The sequence below is a fragment of the Somniosus microcephalus genome, chromosome 7 (genome assembly GCF_052327205.1).
Source record: "Somniosus microcephalus isolate GS21.2 chromosome 7, FLI_Smic_1.0, whole genome shotgun sequence".
Classification (NCBI taxonomy): domain Eukaryota; kingdom Metazoa; phylum Chordata; class Chondrichthyes; order Squaliformes; family Somniosidae; genus Somniosus; species Somniosus microcephalus.
The window spans coordinates 76937379-76962253 of NC_140993.1; the positions used below are offsets into that span (position 1 = coordinate 76937379).

Sequence of the window (24875 nt, forward strand, 5' to 3'; positions counted from 1 at the left end):
AAACCAACCCTAAAGATCACCTGCACAAAAAAGGGAAGTTACTTACCTGTAAAGCACCATCCCGATCACTGCCGCTCCTACCCCGAGATCCCTGCCTCCGATCTTGCCTAACCAGGGACCGCTGGGCTGCTCAGTGGAGGGAAATGAGAAACAGGGCCCCAAAGTATTGCTGCATAAAATACTGCGTTAATCAGGGAGGGTGTTGTGTGAGCCCATCGGTCATGGAGGGCGGGGGGGTGGGGGGGGAAGGGGGTGCGGTGCAGGGAACCATGATGCTGCTCAGTGCAGAAAGGAGGAGAAATGCCAGAAATGTTGCTAATTTGGCAGGGGGCGGGGGCGTGGTGAGTGGAGGAAATGCTTGTCATGCTGCTCAGTGAGGTGGAGGTATGAATGATAATGGTGGAAGGGGAGAATGTCCAAAATACAGATCAGGATGGGCTCTTCAAGCTGGCCACTTGGGAGGGGTGGGGGGGGCTAATATTTTGAAAATTCTGCTTAGTGAGGAAACCCTGAGATGCTGCACTGTGATGGGGGGGGGGTGGGTGCGGGTGAGAGAAAGTGTGCCTGAATACTGCTCATTAGAGAATAGGTATCTGATAAGTTGTTCAATGACACCAGTTAACATTCTGCTAATTGTGGGGGAAAAGGGTCAGGATAGGAGCCAAATTGCTGCTCTGTGGTGGTGGGGGGGGGGGAGTGCCCAATATGCTGCTTAGTGGGGCAGTGTGGTGTCTGTTATGCTGATCTGAGCGACGGGGAGGATGCTGCTCAGTTGTAGAGGGGGGTGGGGTTTGTATGGCATCAGTCGTGGTTGATGGGTCCGGGAAATGGTTACGATGCCGATGTAAAAGGAGGAAGAGGCATTTCAATGCCACAAGGTCAGGGGCGGGCAAATGGCCTGCAGAAGTGGCAGGTGGGCAAAGGTAGGGTAATCAGTCAATGGCAGTGCATCAATGCCCCATACACACAGGAAGTGGTATTCTGGGGTGGTCTGCAATCTGTATGGGGATCATAGAATCGTAGAAACATACAGCACAGAAGGAGGCCATTTGGCCCGTCGTGCCTGTGCTGGCTTTTTGAAAGAGCAGTCGTGCTTAGTCCCACATGCCTGCTTTTTGTCCATAACCCTGTAAGTTCCTCATTCTCAAGTACCTGTCCAACTCCCTTTTAAAATTATTTATGGAATCCGCTTTCACACCTTTTCAGGTAGAATGTTCCAGAGCCCAACAACTGAGTGAAAAAAATTCACCTCATCTCCCCTCTAGATCTTTTGCCAATAATTTTACATTTATAACCTCAGGTTATTGACCCACTCACCAGGGGGAATCGTTTTTCTCTATTTACTGTCTCAAAACCTCTCATCTTGAAAACCTCTAGGTCACCTCCTAACCTTCTCTGTTCCAAGGAGAACAGCTCTAAGTTTTCCAACCTCCTCATAACTGAAGTCCCTGATAACCTCCTGGTAAAACTACTCAGTAGTCTTTCTAATGTTTTTACATCTTTCCTGAATTGTGATGCCAGGAACTGTCCACAATACTCCATCTGAGGCCTAACCAGTGATTTATAAAGTTCTGGCATGATCTCTTTACTTTTATATTCTATTCCTCTATTTATAAACCCATAGGCCTTTTTAACCACCTTATCAACTTGCCCCGCCACCTTTAAGGATTTGTGTATATGGACACCAAGGTCTCTGCTCATTTGCACTTTTCAAAATCATGCCATTTATAGTATACTGTCTTTCCATATTAGTCCTCCCAAAGTGCATCACTTCACATTGCTCCGCATTGAACTCCATCTGCCATGCTTCTGCCCATTTCACCATTCTGTCTGTCATCCTGAAGTCTATAACTATCCCTCATCGCTATCTACTACTTTGCCAAGTTTCGTATCATCTACAAACTTTATAATGCTGTTCCCTATACTCGAGTTTAGGTCGTTTATAAAAATTGAAAAGAGTAATGGACCCAAATCTGATGCTTGGGGAACACCACTGCAAACTACCTCCCAGTCTGAAAAACATCCATCCACCACCCTTTGCTTCCCGTCACTGAGCCAATTTTGTATCCATATCGCCACTTGCCCCTTAATTCCGTGGACTTCCATCTTCTTAACCAGCCTCCTGTGTGGCACATTGTCGAATGCCCTTTTCGAACGTCTGTATATACAACATCTACTGCACTACCTTGATCAACCTTCTCTGTTGCCTCATCAAAAAATTTAATCAAGTTAGTCAGACACAATTTGCCGTTAACAAATCCATGCTGGCTCTCATGGCTTTCCAAATTAAGTTTATTTTGACCCTAATAATGGTTTCCAATAACTTCCCCACCACCGATGTTAGGCTGACTGGCCTGTAGTTTCCTGGTTTATCCCTCTTCCCTTTCTTAAATAGTGGTATAACATTAACAACCCTCCAGTCCTCCGGCACTACTCCTATATCCAATGACGATGGAAAGATTGTGATCAATGCTTCTGCTATTTCTAGCTTTGCTTCTTTCAGCCTCCCAGGATGCATTCCAGGTGATTTACCAACTTTTGGGAATGCTAATCTTTTTAGTACATCTTTTCTATCTGTTACTATCCTGTCCATAACTTCCCTCTCTTTTAGCGTAACTTTCACAACACCCGCTTCCTTTGTGTGTATAAAATGTTTTAGGGTTCAATTTAATGTTGCCTGCTAATCTTTTCTCGGAACCTCTCTTTGCCTCCTGTATTAACTTTTTCAGTTCCCTTCTATACTTTCCATAATCTTCCTGATTATTAACTGAATCTTGATCCCGACACTTGTCATAAGCCTCCTTTTTTTGTTTTATTTTAACTAATTTCCTTTGTCATCCAGGATGCATTCGCTTTGGATGTTCTACCTGTTCCCTTCGAAGGAATATGCCTAGTTTGTAGTTTTAGTTTCAATTTCAGAATTTAAAGCTTACCTGGTTTTCTTAATTATACCAACGTGGCCACTGGCTGAGAAATCTTAGGGAGCTGCACAATGACGCATAGTAGCCAGAGCCCGTGACAATATGGAAACCTGGATACTATATAGCTGTTGCTGTTTTAGCTAAACTTATCACAGCGCTACCTACAGGTGTAACAGGTTAACGTTGACACATATGGATTTTCCTGCACTTCAAAATTAAATGTTGCAACCTTCAAACTGATTTTTGATATATAATAGATGTATTTGTATGATAAATCACTTGTCAAAAACTTGTAAGTATAAATGTGTAGTACAAAATCCTCTTTCCTTCATTCTTGATTGCTTTTAAAAATGAATAAATCGAAAATTGTTAATATATAATCTTCGTGAAAGATGCATGTTTCTAAAGTGAAGACTGCTAGTACATTATCGTATTATTGGATTAATCCATGAATACCTATATTAAACTGCAATACAAATGCTAATGTGTTTTTGTCAATTAGTTACAGTCATTTCCCAAGTCAGAGATCTTTTCTTTTAACAGTTTTTCTGATCCCATGTGGCGCTGTCCTCGGGCTGTTTCCACAGTCGTGTGTGTTCATGAACCTGAATGTGTACCTGAAGACTGCAGTGGCCATGGAGATTGTTTACTGGGAGATTGTTACTGCACAGGTTTTTGGTCTGGCCCAGCTTGTAACCTGCTTAACTGTGGACCTTCAAATTGTACACTACACGGAATCTGCTCTGAGGGTATGTATCAACTTTTTTTCCTTAATTAAATTTAGTAAAAGCAGTTACAGTTAATTCAACTAAGAATTTGTTATTAAGAATCAACAACCAGGTTGTAAACAAGATGAAATTGCGCCACTTTAGCTGTAGTTTGAAGACCAATATCTGCATTTTGAACTTTACATTGAACGATTGACCCTACTGTTAGTCCCCCTTGTTCCCTGGCTAACCAAAGGAGTTGCTATGAAGACCATAGAGAGATTGTATTTCACACACTCTGGCTATGACAAGCCACTGAATGAAGGGGAATCTAATAAATGAGTCTCAATCCAGGTTATTGAATTTAGTGGCTCAATTTTCACCGCAGCTTTAGTTAACCTAAGTTCTGCCTCATCATTCAACTTCTGTGATCACATCTTTCTATAACATTTGGGGGACAGTGTGTTTAACAAATTCATGCACAACAGTTGTGACTTCCCCTACTCTATATGTGTATATAAAACCCCCATGATGGACCCACACCTTTTAGATCTTTTTATCATCTGATCTATTTCCCCCCAGCAGAAAAAGTTTGTCAATTGATTGTTGGTTCCTCATTTTGTGTACAAAATAATTCAATCTCCCCCTACAGTCTTGATTGTACGCAGGATATTTTTTGACTTTGTTCAAGATTTGTTTCTTTAAGTTGCAAGGTTTTCTTGTTTTCACCTATGCCAACTCTTGGTTTTTAAAGTTTTCTTTATGCTACAGTTTTTAAAAGACTAACTTATTGGAAATGCTACAGAGGTTAAATGAATGAAGAATATTGAACTGCTCACTGATTAGAATTTTCCTCATTCTTTGAATATAATTAAACCTCCACATACAGAGCTCCCTCCTAGCTACTTTCTTCCTGTGCCCCCTACCCCTGTAATCTCTGTTCTGATGTAGCTTAGAACAACTCTATCATTTAATTATGTTTTATTTTAGTGCCCTTGTTAGTCAGAGTCTCAATGCTGCTTCCTCCGGACAAATAGCGAAGACCATAGACTAAAGTGGGAGAAGGATCATCATCCAACCTGATTACTCCTTGTGGAGTATAGGTCTTCATTACTTAACCAAAAAACAAAGAAAATTCTTGAAGGGACAGGGTCACTGGGTGATTTTTCTCTTCCTCCATTCACTTCCACCACTTCATGATACGTGGAATAGGAACTTCTTTCAAAGAATTATGCTTTCATCATAATTGTATATGTATCAATATATCTATATCAATTGTAAGTAAATACTGTTCTATTATAAATACTGCATGCTGTCACTTAAATTGGAGTATATAAACTCTTTTTCCAGGTGCATGTTCGTATATTCCAACTGTTAACAATAAATTTTGTTTAATTTGTTCTGCCACTAATAGTTCTGCTGTTTATCATGCAGGTGGATGTCTTTGTGATGCTGGGTGGATGGGAACTAACTGCAGTGATGGTGGGTATATCTGTTTCTCCCCATTTTCCATTGTCTAAGTTCCTTTCCCCCTCCTTTTTCTGGACATGCTTGCATTTTATTTTTTACCTTCATTATGTTTGCTTTCAAGTCTCCTTTTTAATTGAAGGCTTAATTTTAAAATGTGTTTCTATGATTGTATAGAAATATTATGAGTTTAGCTGAAAAATTGTTCAAAACATTCTGACAATTTAGCAAGAATTGTGCATCAAGACACTTATGTGAAAAAAAACAATCAAGTCTTATTACAATCATCTCATCGTTGAGTATTCCTGCACAAGGTACTCTTCCCCTGTCAAAAAATCAGCATTTCAATGTGGGCAGGTGGGGAGACACCAAAATCTAAATGAAACTTCTAATAAAAATTTTATCATAGAGGGGAATGGGCTAGAACAGTAATTAGTGAACTGATTTTTCACATCTGGCACATGGTTTCAAATTTAATGTTACTCCACAGCTCTTGTTGCCATGACTTGTGATGTGCCTCAATAAATCCGAGACTCGATGTTAGCGAAACAAAACAAGGCTTTTATTGACTTAGAAGGTAACACACAGAGGAGAATGTATCTTCCATCCAGAGGTCTGCCGTACTGGATGTGCTGCAGGCTGGGCCAGCTTACATAGGAGCCAGGTATGGGCGGAGCCCTACACACAGTACAATACAATGGAAATGAAACTGAAACCAACCACCGTCACAGGCAGAGAAATACTGATGAGTGATGAATGGAATATTTCATCACATTCACCCCTTCTATAGATTTAGTTTGTTCGGGGGTTTGATAGTCCTCTGCGACCGACGTGGCTGTTGTGGTGTCGGCTGGGTGTCCCCGGTGGCCTCCTGGGTCTCTGCCGGGGGTGCCGCCAGGGTTGTTGAAGGGGTAGTTGGTGGGGGTACTGTTGGTCGATGTTCTTCCGGGGGTGATGAAAGAGTAGTGGGTGGGTAAGAGTTGCTGTGGTCGTTGTTGCTGCTGTTGTCGTGGTTGTTGTAGTTACCGGCTGGGGCGACGTCTTTTATGGACACGGTGTCCTCCCTTCCGTCGGCGTGCCGGACATACGCGTATTGGGGGTTGGCGTGGAGTAGGTGCACTGACTCCACGAGAGGGTCCGTCTTATGGCCCCTCACATGCCTTCGCACGAATAACGGACCTGGAGTGGAGAGCCATGACGGCATGGATACGCCTGAGGTGGATTTCCGGGGAAAGACAAACATTCGCTCGTGAGGCGTGGCATTAGTGGCAGTACACAATAGCGACCGTATCGAATGGAGCACATCTGGGAGGACTTCCTGCCAGCGGGAGATAGGGAGGCCTTTGGTCCTTAAAGCTAGAGTGACTGCTTTCCATACTGTCCCGTTCTCTCGCTCCACTTGACCGTTACCCCGGGGGTTGTAGCTGGTGGTACGGCTCGTGGCGATCCCCCTGGACAGCATGTACTGGCGTAGCTCTTCACTCATGAAGGACGCCCCCCTATCCGTATGGATGTAGCTCGGCATACCGAACAGGCAGAACAGGCTGTTGAGGCATTTAATGACCGTGGCGCTGGTCATGTCTGGGCAGGGGAAGGCGAATGGGAAACGAGAGTATTCGTCCACAATGTTCAGGAAGTAAACATTGCGGTCGACGGACGGGAGGGGGCCCTTGAAATCTAAGCTGAGCCGCTCAAAGGGCCGTGTAGCTTTGATTAAGTGGGCTCTATCTGGGCGGTAGAACCGAGGCTTGCACTCAGCGCAAGTTCCTGGTCAGGGACCGAACTTCCTCAATCGAGTAGGGTAAGTTGCGGGACTTTATGAAGTGGAACAGCCGCGTGACCCCTGGGTGGCAGAGGTCATTGTGGAGGGTCTGTAGCCGATCCCCGGTGGCGCTGGCACACATCCCTCGTGAGAGGGCGTCGGGGGATTCGTTAAGGGCCCCTGGCCGGTAAATGATGTCATAATCGAAGGTGGAGAGCTCGATCCGCCACCTAAGAATCTTATCATTTTTAATCTTCCCCCTCTGTTTATTATTGAACATAAACGCTACCGACCGCTGGTCGGTAAGTAGGGTGAAGCGTTTGCCGGCTAGGTAGTGGCGCCAGTGGCGCACTGCCTCCACGATGGCTTGGGCCTCCTTTTCTACGGAGGAGTGTCTGATCTCGGGCCCTTGGAGGGTCCTCGAGAAGAAAGCTACGGGCCGCCCCGCCTGGTTGAGGGTGGCCGCCAAGGCAAAGTCAGACGCATCACTTTCCACTTGAAAGGGGGTGTTCTCGTCCACTGCCTGTAGCGTGGCCCGCTCAATATCCTGCTTAATACTTTTGAAGGCGGCATGGGCCTCAGCAGAGAGCAGAAAAGAGGATGCTTTCAAGAGGGGGCGGGCTTTGTCGGAGTAGTTGGGGACCCATTGGGAATAATAAGAAAATAACCCCAGGCACCTTTTCAGGGCTTTGGGAGTGTTGGGCAGGGGCAGCTCCCGTAGGGGGCGCAATCGGTCGGGGTCTGGTCCGATTTCCCCATTCTCCACCACGCTGCCTAGTATGCAGAGGCGCGTGGTGTTGTAAACGCACTTGTCCTCGTTGTAGGTGAGGTTGAGTTTTTGTGCGGTTTTCAGGAACCTCTCGAGGTTCGAGTCGTGATCCTGCTGGTTGTGACCGCAGATGGTGACGTTGTCGAGGTAGGGGAAGGTTGCCTGCAAGTGGTGGTCATCGACCATGCGGTCCATCTCCCTCTGGAAGACCGAGACCCCATTCGTCACCCCAAAGGGGACTCTGAGGAATTGGTAGAGGCGTCCGTTCGCCTCGAAGGCGGTGTACGGGCGGTCCTCTGGTCTGATCGGGAGCTGGTGGTACGCTGACTTGAGGTCGATGGTGGAGAACACCCGGTATTGGGCGATTTGGTTCACCATTTCTGATATGCGGGGTAGCGGGTAGGCGTCTAGTTGGGTGTACCTGTTGATCGTTTGGCTATAGTCGATCACCATCCGTTTCTTCTCGCTACCCCTTACCACCACCACTTGGGCGCGCCACGGGCTATTGCTGCGTTCAATAATGCGCTCTTTCAGGAGCCTGTCTACCTCGGTCGCGATAAACCGCCTGTCCTCCCAGCTGTACCTCCTGCTTTTGGTCGCTATTGGCCGGCAGTTAGGGGTAAGGTTCGCGAATAGCGAAGGTGGCTTTACCTTCAGGATAGCCAGACCGCACACTGTGAGGGGCGGCTGGGACCCACCGTAATTGAGCGTGATGCTTTGGTGGTAGCACTGGAAATCCAGGCCCAAGATCACGCTCGCACATAGATTCTTCATGATTAATACTTTAAAATTATCGTATACAGTTCCGTTAACGGACAATTGTACCGTGCAGTAACCCATAATGGTCGATGTCTGGGTTTTATCAGCCATAGAGATGGTACCCCGAGTAGGGACCACCTTTAGGGAGAGTTGTTGTACCAGTTCAGGGTGGATAAAACTCTCCGTGCTTCCACTGTCAATTAAACATTTAACCCTGCACCCGTTTACCTCGATGTCCACCATTGATTTGGATAGCGGGTGCGGCCTGTTCTGGTCCGCTGTGACCGATGCCACTGTAGGGCCCTGATCGAGACAAGATGGCGTCCACGCTGTCTGCTCACAAGATGGCGGACCCCACGAGGTCGGGCAAGATGGCGTCCAAGATGGCCGCTGCCACGGCGCACACGCGGCGGTGGCGGGTTTTCCGGCGGGGTTCCCTCTGCACACCTTCCCGAAGTGCCCCTTCTTACCGCACTTAAAGCAGGTGGTGCCTTTCGCCGGGCACAGGTTTCTGGTGTGCTTCGGCTGCCCGCAGAAGTAGCAGTTGGGTCCCCGACGCGTCGCGGCTGTCGTAGGGCTTCTGGGGGGGAGAGCGGGGCCCCGACGGTGTCGGGCTGCCGGGCGGGGAAGATGCCTTCCAAGATGGCGGCGCCCTTGATGCACACGTGGTGGCGTGGACGGCGCGGGCTGAAGAGTAGGCGTCCGAGTTTCTCTGGGCCACATCCAGGGATCGTGCTGTGTCCGCAGCCTGTTTCGGGTCCAACCCGTTTTTTCCAGCAGTCTCTGCCGGATGTAAGTGGAGCTGAGGCCTGTGATAAAGGCATCGCGAACAAGCTCGTCAGTGTACACTGCGGCTTTTACATCTTGGCACTTGCAGTCTTTGCCAAGCGTTTTCAGGGTGCCTAGGAACTCCTCCACCGATTCCCCAGGTTGCTGTGCGCGAGTAGCGAGCAGATGCCTAGCATACACCTCATTCGTAGGCTGCTGGTAATGTGCCTTTAAGATGTCGCAGGCGGCCGGGTACGTGTCGGCGTCTTGGATGAGGGGGTAAACCCGGTGGCTTACCCAATTCCGCAGAATTCAGAGTTTCATACTCGCAGCGTCCGTAGCGTCTTTGACGGCTGCGGAATTGTCCAGGAAGAATTCCATACACATAAACCAGTGTCCGAAGCGTGCCGATGCGTCCGAAGCATGCTGGTCCAAATCCAAACGTTCGGGTTTCAAGAGTTGATCCATTGTGTTGAAAAATAAGTCAATAAAATTGATGTGCCTCAATAAATCCGAGACTCGATGTTAGCGAAACAAAACAAGGCTTTTATTGACTTAGAAGGTAACACACAGAGGAGAATGTATCTTCCATCCAGAGGTCTGCCGTACTGGATGTGCTGCAGGCTGGGCCAGCTTACATAGGAGCCAGGTATGGGCGGAGCCCTACACACAGTACAATACAATGGAAATGAAACTGAAACCAACCACAGTCACAGGCAGAGAAATACTGATGAGTGATGAATGGAATGTTTCATCACAACTTGTATATATCATTACTCTCTTAAAAAAGAAATCACTGGCCTTGGACCAATGGAATTTTCTGCTCCTTTCATGTGATTTCAAACAGCACATATATGAATGACTGACTATATTAAAATAGTGCATAGAGTGTATGGCAGTAGTGAGTATTTGTCAGAGGAAAGGCTTGATAATAGAACAGTTTGGGGTTAGGGTTTTTTTTCATTGGAGCATGGTGTGAGTTTTTCCTCTTTTGGGTGTCCTATTAGTGTATACCATGGAGCTTCAGAGTCCACGTATAAAGTTTAAATCCATGTTCCCATTAATTAATTTACATATATCAAGCTGCTAATACTAACAGATCTTGCTGTCTCATTAGTGGATAAATCCTAAATCAGAACACCAAGAACAGTCATGTCTAAACCTCTAGGCCCACAGAATTTAAACAGGACAGATCAGGGAATAAGAAATACAAGCACAAATAGGACGGAATTGCCTGAGCTTAGAACGCTGGATTGCTAGCACTTGAGGCCCACATGGTGGACACCTTGCATTGGGGAAAGTGGTGAACTAGACAAAGTATGAAACTTACAATATTTTGAATGTAATCACATTTATATCAAGAAACTGATTTGCTGTTTTTAAATTCTGGGCATGCAATTCAGTTGTAAATTTTTACATGTTTATCATGTTTTAATTGTATTGTTATTGTAAAATTTTCCATAGTAAACTTTTTCCATTATATAAAAAAAACCTCAATGTATTGAAATGTAGAACTGTTTACTTTTGTTGATCAGTGGTACATTCCAAGAATATCAAACAATGAGTGTTTAATTTTCAGCACTTTTACTCATTTCTTTTCCCAACAGTATGCCCTAATGGTTTCTATGGTGATGGCTGTAGCCAAAAATGCCACTGCATAAATGGTGGGATTTGTGACCATATACATGGTACCTGCTCCTGTTTGTCTGGTTATCATGGAGACTTCTGTGAACAAGGTGAGTTTACAGAATTAGAAATAAAACTCTTTGATTGTCTGAAACCACAGAAGCCATGACGCTACCCGAGGAATGTTTTCCCCACCATTAAGTTTCCAGTGACCAACACCTTGACCATAATCCAAGGTCGACGGGCTAGCTCTAGCTGTAACATCTGAGCTCAGTATCGGATTGCCTCAAACATAAACCCACCCCGGGTACAAACATTAGCCTTCTCTCAATTTTTTGTAAATGTTCTGCCTGTTTGCCATGTTGCAATGCACAATGGATTTTGTGAATGTAAAAATAATTAGTGAACAGGGTTCAAGAGGTATGGGAAATGGTGAGTTTCAGAGACACTCACTGCCAAAGTAGGGTGATAAATATTTGAATTTTAATATTTTGAATAGTTGGATGGGAGGTCCCTTGGAAGTATAGGAATTAGATGGGAAGTCAGCTGAAGTAAGGTTGGGGTTGGCAGTGGAACACGGTGTATTTACTGGCTGCAGCTGGAAGAAGTATAAAAAGTAAATTATTCTGTTTTATAGTTTCTAAGGTCTCTCTGGTGTAGCGGGAACTGTTGGTAAACTATTTAACTGTAGTGTAATTAGTGGGATTGATTGATTTAATTTAAACTCAATTAATTAAAGGGTAAGTCATGGCAGGACAGCCCGGCTTTGTGATCTGCTCCTCCTGCGAAATGTGGGAACTCAGGGACACTTCCTGTGTCCCTGACAACTACGTGTGCAGGAAGTGCACCCAGCTGCAGCTACTGACAGACCGCATTGCGGCACTGGAGCTGCGATTGGATGCATACTGGAGCGTTCACGATGCTCGGGACATCGTGAATAGCACGTTTAGGGAGTTGGACACGCCACAGGTAGAGGTTGGACAGGAAGAAAGGGAACAGGTGACCAACAGGCAGAGTACTAGGCGCAGGCAGGAAGTGCAGGGGTCCCCTGTGGCCATCCCCCTCTCCAACAGATATACCACTTTGAGTACTGTTGGGGAGGATGGCTTATCAGAGGAAGGCAGCAGCAGCCAACTTCCTGGCACCAGGGGTGGCTCTGCTGCACAGACTGGGAGGAAAAAGAGGGGTAGAGCTATAGTAATAGGGGATTCAATTGTAAGGGGAATAGATAGGCGTTTCTGCAGCCGCAAACGAGACTCCAGGATGGTGTGTTGCCTCCCTGGTGCAAGGGTCAAGGATAACTCCGAGCGGCTGCAGAACATCTTGGAAGGGGAGGGTGAATAGCCAGTTGTCGTGGTGCATATAGGCACCAACGATATAGGTAAAAAGCGGGATGAGGTCCTAAAAGCGGAATATAGGGAGTTAGGTAAATTAAAAAACAGGACCTCAAAGGTAGTAATCTCAGGATTGCTACCAGTGCCACGTGCTAGTCAGAGTAGAAATAGAAGGATACTTCAGATGAATACGTGGCTAGAGGAATGGTGCCAGGGGGAGGGATTCAAGTTCCTGGGACATTGGAACCGATTCTGGGGGAGGTGGGACCAGTTCAAACTGGACGGTCTGCACCTGGGCAGGGCTGGAACCGATGTCCTAGGGGGAGTGTTTGCTAGTGCTGTGGGGGAGTGTTTGCTAGTGCTGTGGGGGAGGGTTTGCTAGTGCTGTGGGGGAGGGTTTAAACTAAAAAGGCAGGGGGTTGGGAACCTGAGCAGGGAGACAGGAAAGGGAAACAAGGATAAAAGCAAAAGATAGGAAGGAGAAAAACAAAAGTGGCAGTCAGAGAAATCAACGGTTTAAATCAAACATGGCCACAGTAAATAATAATTCTAATAGGTCTAAGAGCGTTAAAAAAACAAGCCTGAAGGCTTTGTATCTTAATGCGAGGAGCATTTGTAATAAGGTGGATGAATTGGCTGCGCAAATAGAGGTAAACGAATATGATTTGGTTGGGATTACGGAAACGTGGCTCAAGGATGGCCAAGACTGGGAACTCAACATCCAGGGGTATTCGATATTCAGGAAAGATAGGCAAAAAGGAAAGGGAGGAGGGGTAGCATTACTGGTTAAAGAAGGGATTAACACAATTGTAATGAAGGATATTAGCTCTGATGATGTGGAATCTGTATGGGTAGAATTGAGAAATACTAAGGGGAAAAAAACATTAGTGGGAGTGGTATATAGACCTCCAAACAGTAAGGCGGAGGTTGGGGATGGCATTAAAAGGGAAATTAAAGAAGCGTGCAATAAGGGCACAGCAGTCATCATGGGTGACTTTAATCTACATATAGATTGGGCTAACCAAATTAGTAACAATACTGTGGAGGAGGAATTCCTGGAGTGTTTACGGGATGGTTTCCTGGACCAATATGTCGAGGAACCAACCAGAGATCAGGCCATCTTAGACTGGGTATTATGTAACGAGAAAGAATTAATTAGCAATCTTGTTGTACGAGGCCCCTTGGGTCGGAGCGATCATAATATGATCGAATTCTTCATTAAGATGGAGAATGAAGTAGTTGACTCAGAAACTAGGGTCCTCAATTTAAATAAAGGAAACCTACGATGGTCTGAGGAGCGAGTTGGGTAGGATTGATTGGGGAATGGCACTCAAAGGGTTGACGGTGGATAGGCAATGGCAAACATTCAAAGACCGAATGGATGAACTGCAGAAGTTGTTCATCCCAGTTTGGCATAAAAATAAAACAAAAAAGGTGACTCAACCGTGGCTAACCAGGGAAATTAGGGATAGCATAAGATCCAAGGAGAGGACATACAAATTGGCCAGAAAAAGCAATAATCCTGAGGATTGGGTGCAGTTTAGGATTCAACAAAGGGATTAATTAAGAAAGGGAAAATAGAATATGAGAGTAAACTTGCAGGGAACATAAAAACTGACTGTAAAAGCTTTTATAGATATGTAAAGAGAAAAAGATTGGTGAAGTCAAGCATAGGTCCCTTGCAGTCAGAATCGGGGGAATTTATAATGGGGAACAAAGAAATTAAGGCACATGGGATTGGGGGCAAGGTATTGACTTGGATAGAGAACTGGTTGGCGGACAGAAAGCAAAGAGTTGGAATAAACGGGTCGTTTTCCGAGTGGCAGGCAGTGACTAGTGGGGTGCCGCAAGGATCGGTCCTAGGACCCCAGCTGTTCACAATATATATTAATGATCTGGACGAGGGAATTGGATGTAATATCTCCAAATTTGCAGACGACACAAAGCAGGGTGGGAGGGTATGCTGTGAGGAGGATGTCATGAAACTCCAGTACGATTTGGACAGGTTGGGTGATTGGGCAGAAACATGGCAAATGCACTATAATGTGGATAAATGTGAGGTTATCCACTTTGGTGGCAAAAACAGGAAGGCAGATTATTATTTGAATGGCAATAGATTGGGAGAAGGGGAAGTGCAGAGAGACCTGGGTGTTCTTGTGCACCAGTCGCTGAAGGTAAGCATGCAGGTGCAGCAGGCGGTTAAGAAGGCAAAAATGGTATGTTGGCCTTCGTAGCAAGAGGGTTCGAGTACAAGAACAAGGATGTCTTGCTGCAGTTGTACAGGGCCTTGGTGAGACCGCACCTTGAGTATTGTGTGCAGTTTTGGTCACCTTACCTGAGGAAGGACGTTCTTGCCATGGAAGGAGTGCAGCGAAGATTCACCAGGCTGATACCTGGGATGGCAGGAATGAAGTACGAGGAGAGATTGTGTCAATTGGACTTATACTCACTGGAGTTTAGAAGATTGAGAGGGGATCTCATCGAAACCTATAAAATTCTGTCAGGTCTGGACAGACTAGATGCAGAAAGGATGTTTCTGATGGCCGGGGAGTCCAGAACCAGGGGTCATAGTCTAAGGATAAGGGGTAAGCCATTTAGGACTGAAATGAGGAGGAATTTCTTCACCGAGAGTGGTGAACCTGTGGAATTCTCTGCCACAGAGGGCGGTGGAGGCCAGTTCATTAAATATATTCAAGAAAGAGTTGGATATATTTCTTGAGGCTAAAGGGATCAAGGGATATGGGGAGAAGGCAGGGTCGGGTACTGAATTTGGATGATCAGCCATGATCTCATTGAATGGCGGAGCAGGCTCGAAGGGCCGAATGGCCTACTCCTGCTCCTATCTTCTATGTCTATGAATAGTTAAAGGAGCTTGCAGAATGTTTTTCATTACTTCAGTGGTTGCAAAAATTGTTTTAAGAAGTTTACGCATGGCTTGCAACTTTTTTTTATTTCTGCTCTATTTGAAAATTTACAAATAAAGTGGAAGTAATTTGAATTAAAGCGGACAAATTTGAACGTGAGCCATGAGCTGTAAATATAGTACTGAATTTTGCTGAGGATTTGGGATATTGTTGGTTAAGTATGACTGGCAACAAATGTGTGATGGGCAGGAAATGTGCACAGATATACCATTTGAATAGCAACCAGTAAATCTCCCATTGCTCTTGTTGAGTTTCAGGTTATGCTATTTTATATCAATAATATTAAACCTTGTAAAACACACTGTACTATTAGGATGACTGAATAAGTCAAATTGTTATTAAATAATCTGCCATTTTCATTGGCATATTGGGAAGCAATTTCCACAATTCTGTCTTTTCTATAAAAACTAAATTGTGGTCTGGATTATTATTACTGTATATGTTCCTTTATCTATGTGCTCAATTCTTATCTCATACCTGTTTTAAAACCATGAATGCATAGCCAGATGAACTACACCAAAGCTAAGTACCTGGCATTCAATAGCACTTGGAAGGGGGCAGTGGAGTTTAGAGGCATATTGATGGTCCCGTGGATTGGGCCCATGGAAACAGAACCTGTGGTTTGGCAGTACTGTGGAGAAGAACCTAGGGTAGAATTGGGGTTTGCTTACTGGGGCATTCCTGAGATCTGGCAGCTCCAAAGGATTGAAGTAGGAGATTCTGAGGTCTGGAAACTGCAGGGGAGGAATCCCAGTGTCAGTCAGATGGGGGAAGTATCCTGTGGTATCTCAGAACTGAAGGTGCTCCTGGGGCTGACCGCAATGGTGTAGGAGTCATTGGGTCTTGTGTCAATGGGGTGAGGAGTCCCTAGGATCTAATAGCACTGGGGAAAGGAATGTTATACTGTTTGAAGTATAATGGGGCTCTTGAAGTTTGGCAATACTGGGGAGGGAATCCTGGGGTTTGGCAGAGCAGTGAGTCAGATATGGGGTTTGGCTCATTGGGGATTTCTGGAATTTGGCAGCACTCGGGTGGAGGGGGGGTGGTGGTGGCGGCAAAATCCTAGGTTCTGGAAGATGTGGGGAAGGGGATCCTGTTGCCTGGTAGTACTGGGAAGGAGATGCCAGAGTTTGGCAGCAATGTTCCCTCTTTTTTTTGGGTGCAAGGCCCCTTTAATGGGCTGCACAGCCCATTCAAATTTCTGCACATGTGTGGTTTTTCCATTTAAAAGCCGGTGAGCAGGCTGCGTGGGACTTCCAGACTGCCACGTGGCCGTGCAGATTAACGGGAACGTTGCTTGGCAGTACTGGGCAAAGGGTTCTGGGGTTTGATGACACTGTGGGTGTGTCTATGGCTTGGTAGTATCAGAGCTGTCATTTACACTCTCTCTTGCCTGGTCATGCTGTAGCTCTATCCACCTATCTCTAGCTCTCTTGTGTGTTCTCTCTCTACTTCGGTCTATATAGATACAAACAGCTCAGGATTTCTCTCTGAAATAGAATTGAATAGTTTACATGGGAAACTTTATCTGAGCCCCACTTGCTTTAAAATCATTTGGCTAAAAGTAAAATATAGAAATACTGTTTTAGCATAAGGAAAGATGCACTTCAAAGGCATCATACTGATGCACTTTGGGAAATTCTGGACATGCCGAAACTGCATCCTTGTAATTGCATGCACAGGTGTACTTGGTAACTCCCTTCAGCTGATTGTGATAGATTTGGGAACCTATCAACTTCAAGTCCAGAATTTCGAGAGGCTGAGGCCTCCCAGCAAAAATGCTAAGATACTCAAAGACAGAAAACAATTTTATAGATAAGTTTAATTATTATTGTAAAATATGTAATTTTTGTTTCATTAAAATCTGTTATGCCCATAGTTGAGGATAAAAGCTAGCAGTGAAATATTTTCAAAATGTTTTTAACCTCCTTTCATGTATTGATAAGTTTTCCTAATCAGTTGTTCAGGATTGTTTTGATAACCCCTTAGCAGTTTCTCATGGGTAGCTTTCTAGCTTTTAATTTACATATTCTGCTTACCGCCTCAGTTGATGACATTTAAATTTAAACAAATCAAAAAATGTGACTTTAAATGTTAGTAAATCAAAAAGTGTGGCACCAAAGTGACATGACTGGAAGTGTGCACTATCACAACATTTTCAATATATTAAGATGATTAAAGGAAGAGTGGTTTTTTCCTTGGTGGTTGATCCTAGCAAATCCAGAAGTTTACAAGTAGCCCTCTAATGCTAGCTGCCCCTGGTCTATAAGACACATTCAAAGAAGTGATCATGATTGGTTTTGAAGTACCAAATTGCATTTTTTCATGGTTGAAGTGGTAAAGATGAAAGAGGGCATGACAGAACAACAGACACCAGATCCAGACTACCCACATTTGCCATTATACCAGATACCTTGTGGCACACATACCTAATACAGTAATAACTGAGGACAACAGGGTCTGCAGGCACCTGGTCAGCATGGAGCCAGTTGCAGATTTGTCGCAACAGTTGGAAGGATACCTGCAGCAAACATGCCAGTGATTGTCAAGGTTATTACCTCCTTCAACTATTTTGCAGCCACCTCCTAACAAGAAAGGGTGCCCTAGAGTGACGAAAAAGACAGCCCTCCTCATGTAGTTTTTCTCCCAGAAGGATAATCCTGGGGAAGTTTTTACTCTTGCTGACATAATTCCTTGAACTACTGTACTGGAAGTGTGCATATCTCTGCAAGCAGCTTTTAGGTTTGCAGTTGATTCCAAATAACTACCCATGTTTTGCAGTATAAGCCACTGGTGACATCCTTCTCATTTACTCACAGTGCAGTATATCATAGATGGCCTATGATCACGCCACTAAAGGTCACCTTTCTGCTCTATTCATGCAAGAATCCGCAGACGTAATGTGGTAACCTCTAGCTAACTTTTTAAGTTGGTTCCAAGATTATATGCTCAGCGATGGAAGATTGGAAGGGAGTCAACTGTCTGTGGCAGACTTGGCAATGCAATACCTGAGCCAGGAAGGTCCACAGTACTCCAGGACACTGATGATTAATAAGCTAGCCTCGCTCATTAACGTGACCTGGAAGGGTAAATCTGTCACTGAGGACTGTGATTCTTCCCATTTGGCACTGGTTAACCTTCTAGGTGATGCCCTAAAGAGTAAATTGGTCTGAGCTAGTGGGAAGGAGAGTTCTGTTTTTAGCTGGTTAAACTTCAGCAATACTCTACATTGGTGCTTGTCTCTGCTTTAAATGTTCTGGATTTGGGAAAGTAGGTTGTATGCCTAAGAGGAGATGAGTTGCACTTCATATTTGGTAACAATAAATTGTATCTGTTGTGTATTTCTCAGTAGGCTGTCTTGATTCTTAAATGTGGTGCTGGGTTAACATGCGTATCAGATACCCAGCTGACCAAAAATAGAGTTGACTGCTAGCATGAGCATGCACAGTGGCAGTATCTGATTTCCATCCAGTGAAGAATACACTGACTGTTTTATGTTTCTCTCATTTTAATTTATAATATTCAGCATTTAGAAGAATTTTACCTTTGTAGATATGAGTTCAAAATTATTAATACAAAATTTCAAAATATATGTCAGGAGATTCTGTGCTTCGAGTAGCTTTTTGAAAGATGGTAATTGCGTGGTTTGACAGTGCAAGGTTTTTTTTTATCTTGGTACAGTTGCTTTTTCCTAGTTTTTCATTTTTGTAGTAGGAGAGTTCACTCATGGGAAATTTCAGTTAGTGATACAGGAAGCAGTGAAGTGATGCGTGAATATGTTGACTGTATACTAAATTATTTTGTTTTATTTTAAACAGAATGTCCCATGGGATGGTATGGGAGGAGGTGTCAGCAGGCATGTCACTGTGCAAATATGTGCCCCTGTCATCCAGTGACTGGAAGTTGTAACATCACCCATGACTCCAGATTTAATGACACCTTATACAGAGGTATTCAAAGCAATATTACTATCTTCACTGCTACAGTATACTACCAAAACATTTGTTTTTCCTTTTCTGATCCTGTCAAGATGGGGGATGTCAGCACTAGGAAACAGAACACTTAACTCTTTTTATAAAAAAAAAAAATGATTCTCTGGATTTGGAAGATGTTTGCAAAGGCCCATTTTGAATTGCCCTCAGAAGGCTGCCTTAAAATGCTTGTGGTATTGCTGCAATGGGTTTAAAGAGAGAATTCCACAATATTGACCCAGTAATCATGGGTTTGAAGTTATGCCCCATGGATTGCTGGTTCATTGCCATAACCCATAGGCTACCATATCTCATAAGGTGTTCCAACAAAGTGTTCCCTAACCTTGCTGCTCTTTTGGAATTTTTCTCATTCTTTAGAGATCAAATTCTATGACTGTGTGCGTATATAAGCAGTTTTCATTATAAAAGTGAACTCAAAATTTATATGTAAGGAGTTGACTGAAAGTAAAATCTTTAATATAGATAATTATTTCCTTTACCTGTGTATTTAATTTTTATCCCAAAGTGCTTGAGTATAGAAGATTACGGGCTAGTATAGAAGATTAAGAGCTAATATAATTGAGGTGTTCAAGATGATTAAAGAATTTGATAGGATAGATAGTGAGAAACTTTCCTCTGATGGGGGAGACCAGAACAAGGGGGCATAGCCTTAAAATTAGAGCTAGGCTGTTCAGGGGTGATGTCAGAAAGCTCCTCTTCACACAAAGGGTAGTGGAAAGCTGGAACACTCCCTCAAAAAGCTGTTGAGGCTAGATCGACTGAAACATTCAAAACTGAGACTGACAAATTTTTATCAGGCAAGGGTATTAAGGGATCTAGAACCAAGGTGGATAAATGGAGTTAAAATACATATCAGCCATGATCTAATTGAATGGCAGAACAGACTTGAGGGGCTGAATGGCCTACTTGTTCCTATGTTCTTATTTACAGCCAATGTTGTGCTCCTGGTTTCCTGGCCAACATTTTCCCTCAACCAATACCTCAGTAAAAAAGATTAGCTGATTATTTATCTCATTGCTGATTGAGAGATCTTGTCATGTGCACATTAGCTGTTGCTTTTGCCTACATTACAATATTGATCATCCTTCAAAAGTGCTCCATTGGCAGTAAACCACTTCTAAGGATGTGCAAGGTGCTAAGTAAATGCAAGTTCTTTTCAAATAATTTTGAAAAAACAACCAAATAGATTTTTTTTGGAGACACTAAGAGAAGAATTCCATCATTTGGCTATCTTAAATGCTGCTGATGCACCTTGGGAAATTACGCACACAGCGCATGCTCAGACTTCCGAACCTATCTTCAGTTAATCACATCAATGTAACTCCCACCATCACCACTTCCCATTGTCAGACAGTTCCTATCTTAAAGCATTTAAGTATAATTTTTCTGTTTATTAAAATGAAAGGAATTGTTGAGGGAAGACTGTACAAGTCAGGAAATACATTAATAGTGCACTAAATTGTCTGTTTCTACACTCCAAGAGTGCACATCAATTTCTTGATGTGCACTCTTGGAGTGTAGAAACAGACAATTTAGTGCACTATTAATGTATTTCCTGACTTGTACAGTCTTCCCTCAACAATTTTTGCTTGTTTATAAAATTTATTATGAAACACTCGAAACTTCATTATTTAAATGATTCAAGAAAGAAAAGAAAGACTTGCATTAATATAGCACCTTTCATGACCACTGGGCGTCCCAAAGCGCTTTACAGCCAATGAAGTACTTTTTGTGAAGTGTAGTTACTGTTGTAATGTAGGAAACGTGGCAGACAATTTGCGCACATGAACATAAACAGCAATGTGATAATGACCAGATAATCTGTTTTTGTTATGTTGATTGAGGGATAAATATTGGGCAGGACACTGGGGATAACTCCCCTGCTCTTCGAAATAGTGCCATGAGATCTTCTCCATCCACCTGAGAGAACAGACAGGACCTCGGTTTAACATCTCATCCGAAAGACAGCACCTCTGAGAGTCAGCCTAGATCTTTTATGCTCGAGTTTCTGGAGTGGGACTTGAGGCGAAGGTGCTACCAACTGAGCCACAGCTGACACTCAGAAACAGATGTTTTAACTAGATTATCAACAGCAATTCATTCTCTGAAAAATCTTTATATTCTCTTCTAAACATCAACAAAGAAACTAAAATAACAATAATTGTGACAAGTTTACATGGGCAGTTTCCATTATAAATCTGTACATAAGAATTTCTAATGTAAAAAGTTGCTGTTCCGACTGGATACTTTTATTGATGTTTGTGAGAAGTTCATAACCAAAAGGCATGATTGTTTATACCTGTATGCCATCACTTGCCTAAAATAAAAGCTTTCTAAGTATTTAATGTCCAGTTTTTGTCAAAGTCTTTTGTAAAAACCAAAGAAACTTTAAAATCCTCGCAGGGTGAAGGGACACACTCTTCTGCCCTTCAATCTTATTAATGAGCAGAATGCTTGCTGGTAAATTTGCAACTGCACATGCCCAGAATGAAAAGATTTTATCAAAAGCTGTGAGCAACAGTAGAGGTAAAAAAAAAAAAAGGAAAGGAATTGTGCCTTTCATGACCTTAGGATGTCTTTTATTTGTTCATGAGATGTTGGCGTCGCTGGCAAGGCCAGCACTTATTGCGCATTCCTAATTGCCCTTGAGAAGGTGGTGGTGAGTGCAGTCTGTGTGGTGAAGGTACTCCCACAACGCTGTTGGGGAGGGAGTTCCAGGATTTTGACCCAGCGATGATGAAGGATCGGCGATATACTTCCAAGTCAGGATGGTGTGAGACTTGGAGTGGAACTTGGAGGTGGTGGTGTTCCCATACGCCTGCTGCCCATGTCCTTCTAGGTGGTAGAGGTCGCAGGTTTGGGAGGTGCTGCCGAAGAAGCCTTGGCGAGTTGCTGCAGTGCATCTTGTAGATGGTCCACATGCAGCCATGGTACGCCGGTGGTGGATGGAGTGCCAATCAAGCGGGCTGCTTTGTCGTGGATGGTGTCGAGCTTCTTGAGTGTTGTTGGAGCTGCACTCATCCAGGCAAGTGGAGAGTATTCCATCACACTCCTGACTTGTGCCTTATAGATGGAGGAAAGGCTTTGGAGAGTCAGGAGGTGAGACACTCGCCACAGAATACCCAGCCTCTGACCTGCTCTTGTTGTCACAGTATTTATGTGGCTGGCCCAGTTAAGTTTCTGGTCAATGGTGACCCCCCCCAGGATATTGATGGTGGGGGATTCAGCGATGGTAAATCCATTGAATGTCAAGGGGTGGTGGTTAGACGCTCGCTTGTTGGAGATAGTCATTGCCTGGCACTTGTGTGGCGCCAGTGTTACCTGTCACTTATAATAATAATAATAATAATAATAATAATTAATAATCAACTTTATTGTCATTGTTAGTGCACAAGTGCAGTACAACGAAATGTAGGTTTGCGGCTTCAGAGAGTGTACATTTAGATTAAGACATTTTCCTGAATGTCGTCCAGGTCTAACCGATGAAGTACTTTTGAAGTGTAGTCACTGTTGTAATGTAGGGAAACGTGGCAGTCAATTTGTGTACAGCAAGGTCCCACAAATAGATAATCTGTTTTTAGTGATGTTTGAGCGATAAATATCGACCAGGAGACGCCCCTGCTCGTTTTCAAATGGTGCCATGAGATTTTTAATGTTCATCTGAGGGCAGACGGGGCCTTGATTTAATGTCTCGTCCAAAAGACGGCACCTCCGACAGTGCAGCTCACCCTCAGTACTGCACTGAAGTGTCGGGCTAGAATATATGTTCAAATATCTGGAGTGGGGCTTGAACCCACAACCTTCTGACTCAGATGAGTCAAGGTTAACACTTCTATCTTGTCAAAATTGGAACTTCCAGAAGTAAAGTTTTTGGACAGGAAGTGCACATATAAACAAGATTTTTATTAAGATACTGTAGGAATGGCTAGATTCCTAACTAAAGGACTGAGGTCGAGTCAGTCTATCAAACAAACGATGTTTAATACTATTTAACAGAGTTTAACATGCAAGTGCAGGAGAACTAAATAACAGGTCTGTACTCTTCGGCTCCACAAGGACTGGCTAGGACGGCTCCCTAGCCTCACGTCATCACGTTTTCCCGCCGCTGAAGGATCACATGACCAATGTGATGACGTCATCGCGTTTGGTCTCATTCTTAAAGGGACCGCGCTATGTACATGCAATAATATGAACAAAGATACAGATTCAGTCTGTAGCTAACAGTTTGTTAAAGATAATTATGTACATTAGATCAGAGTCCCTTGGTGGCTCTGCCACAATACCAGTCAATCACCTGTGGTGTTACACATGGCGAATCAAGACAGTGCCTTCAGGTGAAGTTGGATTAGAGGGTGGAGGATAATTGGACAACAGTGTGCATATTTAGTCCCAGTTTTAAAATGATACATTCAATTCATATAAAATTTAAGTATTACAAAAACATATTTATAAATAAACAAATATTACAAAAAATTGGGAAGCAGCGAAGTAGAACTGGTTGGCGCATAGGAGTGTCTCTGCATTACAGGCTGAGGAGCCAACAATGCAAAACTGAGGCAATACAATGCCACCACTGACAGGAGAGTGTAATTACATTGTGACAAGTTTACATGGGTAGTTTCTATTATAAATCTGTACATAAGAATTTCTAATGGAAAAAGTTGACAGTGCACCAAAAATATGACAACAGGGAGCGAACTTTGTTGATGGGAAGTGTGTGCAGATGTAGATCTTTAATATAGATACAATTTTACAATAGATATATGTATCAATAGCCATAGATGTATGTTAGTTTTTTCATAGGTTTTTATGTATTAATAGTAATTTGGGCTTTTTGAAAAATCAGCTTAAACATGTACAATATCCTGGAAACAAAGTCTATTGCATTTTATATTACAGTGCATCAGTGCCTAGCTTCGCAGATGTCTGAAATATGGAAGAACCAACATGGCTTTGAAAAGAATTCACATTTCTTGAAAGAGTTTGTATATTTTCTTTTTATGTGTATCATAATGTACAAATTTGAATCAAAATTCACCTGTAGCAGTAACAAATGTATGATTGAAATGCATCCTCCCTATTTGGGCAATGTGATTATCTTTTGTTTTTATTATTTCTCAATCCATTAGTCTTTTCAAATGGAGAAAGAATATAGTCCAAAAAAAAGGACCTGATCTTCCCCCAAGCACACCACTAAAAGTGGTCAATTTAATATAAAATAAGTCATTATAACTGGGTTAATTTGTTTGTATTTCAACCAAATTTTTTGGTCTGGCATGGACAGAGACCCATCACTATTGTTGAGTTTCCAAGCTACTAAGAAATGCCCACGATGGGATGCACACTCTCTCACTGTAGGGTCACAGCCCACTTATCTAATTCCAGAGCTTAAATGTGGTTTGATAGAGCAAGGCTTCTAGTAAATTCCCTGTTGCTTATCCAGTTAGGGTCAACCTATCTGTTAATGCATTAGCTAATTAGATTATCTGAAACACAATAGGAAAAATTGTGCATCTCAATAACAAATCCAGGTCCCATTAGTGAGTTAGACTGACAGGTCAATCCCCCACCATGCCCTGGAGTACTGTGGACCTACCTGGCTCAGGTATCAGATTATCAGGTCTATCCCCTCATAGAATTGACTTAGTTACAAACTTACATCACCAGCCACTAATACCAGCGAGATTCTTCACTAGTTTTTCAGGCTTGTTTAGTGTAAATGGGCAGAATTCTATTCAAAAGGGCAGCTCCAGGGTGAGTCAGTGATTCTTAGCACCATTCTCCAAGACTATTACTGTTCCCCCACTCTTGCGCTTAAAGCAAATTTTATGAATTTAGAATGAATA

General features: G+C 43.4%; 1 protein-coding gene across 1 annotated transcript in view; it reads left to right on the forward strand.

Moving 5' to 3' along the window:
• nagpa (N-acetylglucosamine-1-phosphodiester alpha-N-acetylglucosaminidase) overlaps nt 1-24875 on the forward strand; it is a 126452-nt gene that overhangs the window by 97542 nt on the left and 4035 nt on the right. Inside the window, exons 6-10 of the mRNA XM_085992622.1 lie at nt 3465-3670; nt 5063-5110; nt 10761-10889; nt 18856-18987; nt 23929-24010. Coding sequence (XP_085848748.1) covers nt 3465-3670; nt 5063-5110; nt 10761-10889; nt 18856-18987; nt 23929-24010 — 597 coding nt within the window. The remainder of the gene's footprint in view (nt 1-3464; nt 3671-5062; nt 5111-10760; nt 10890-18855; nt 18988-23928; nt 24011-24875) is intronic.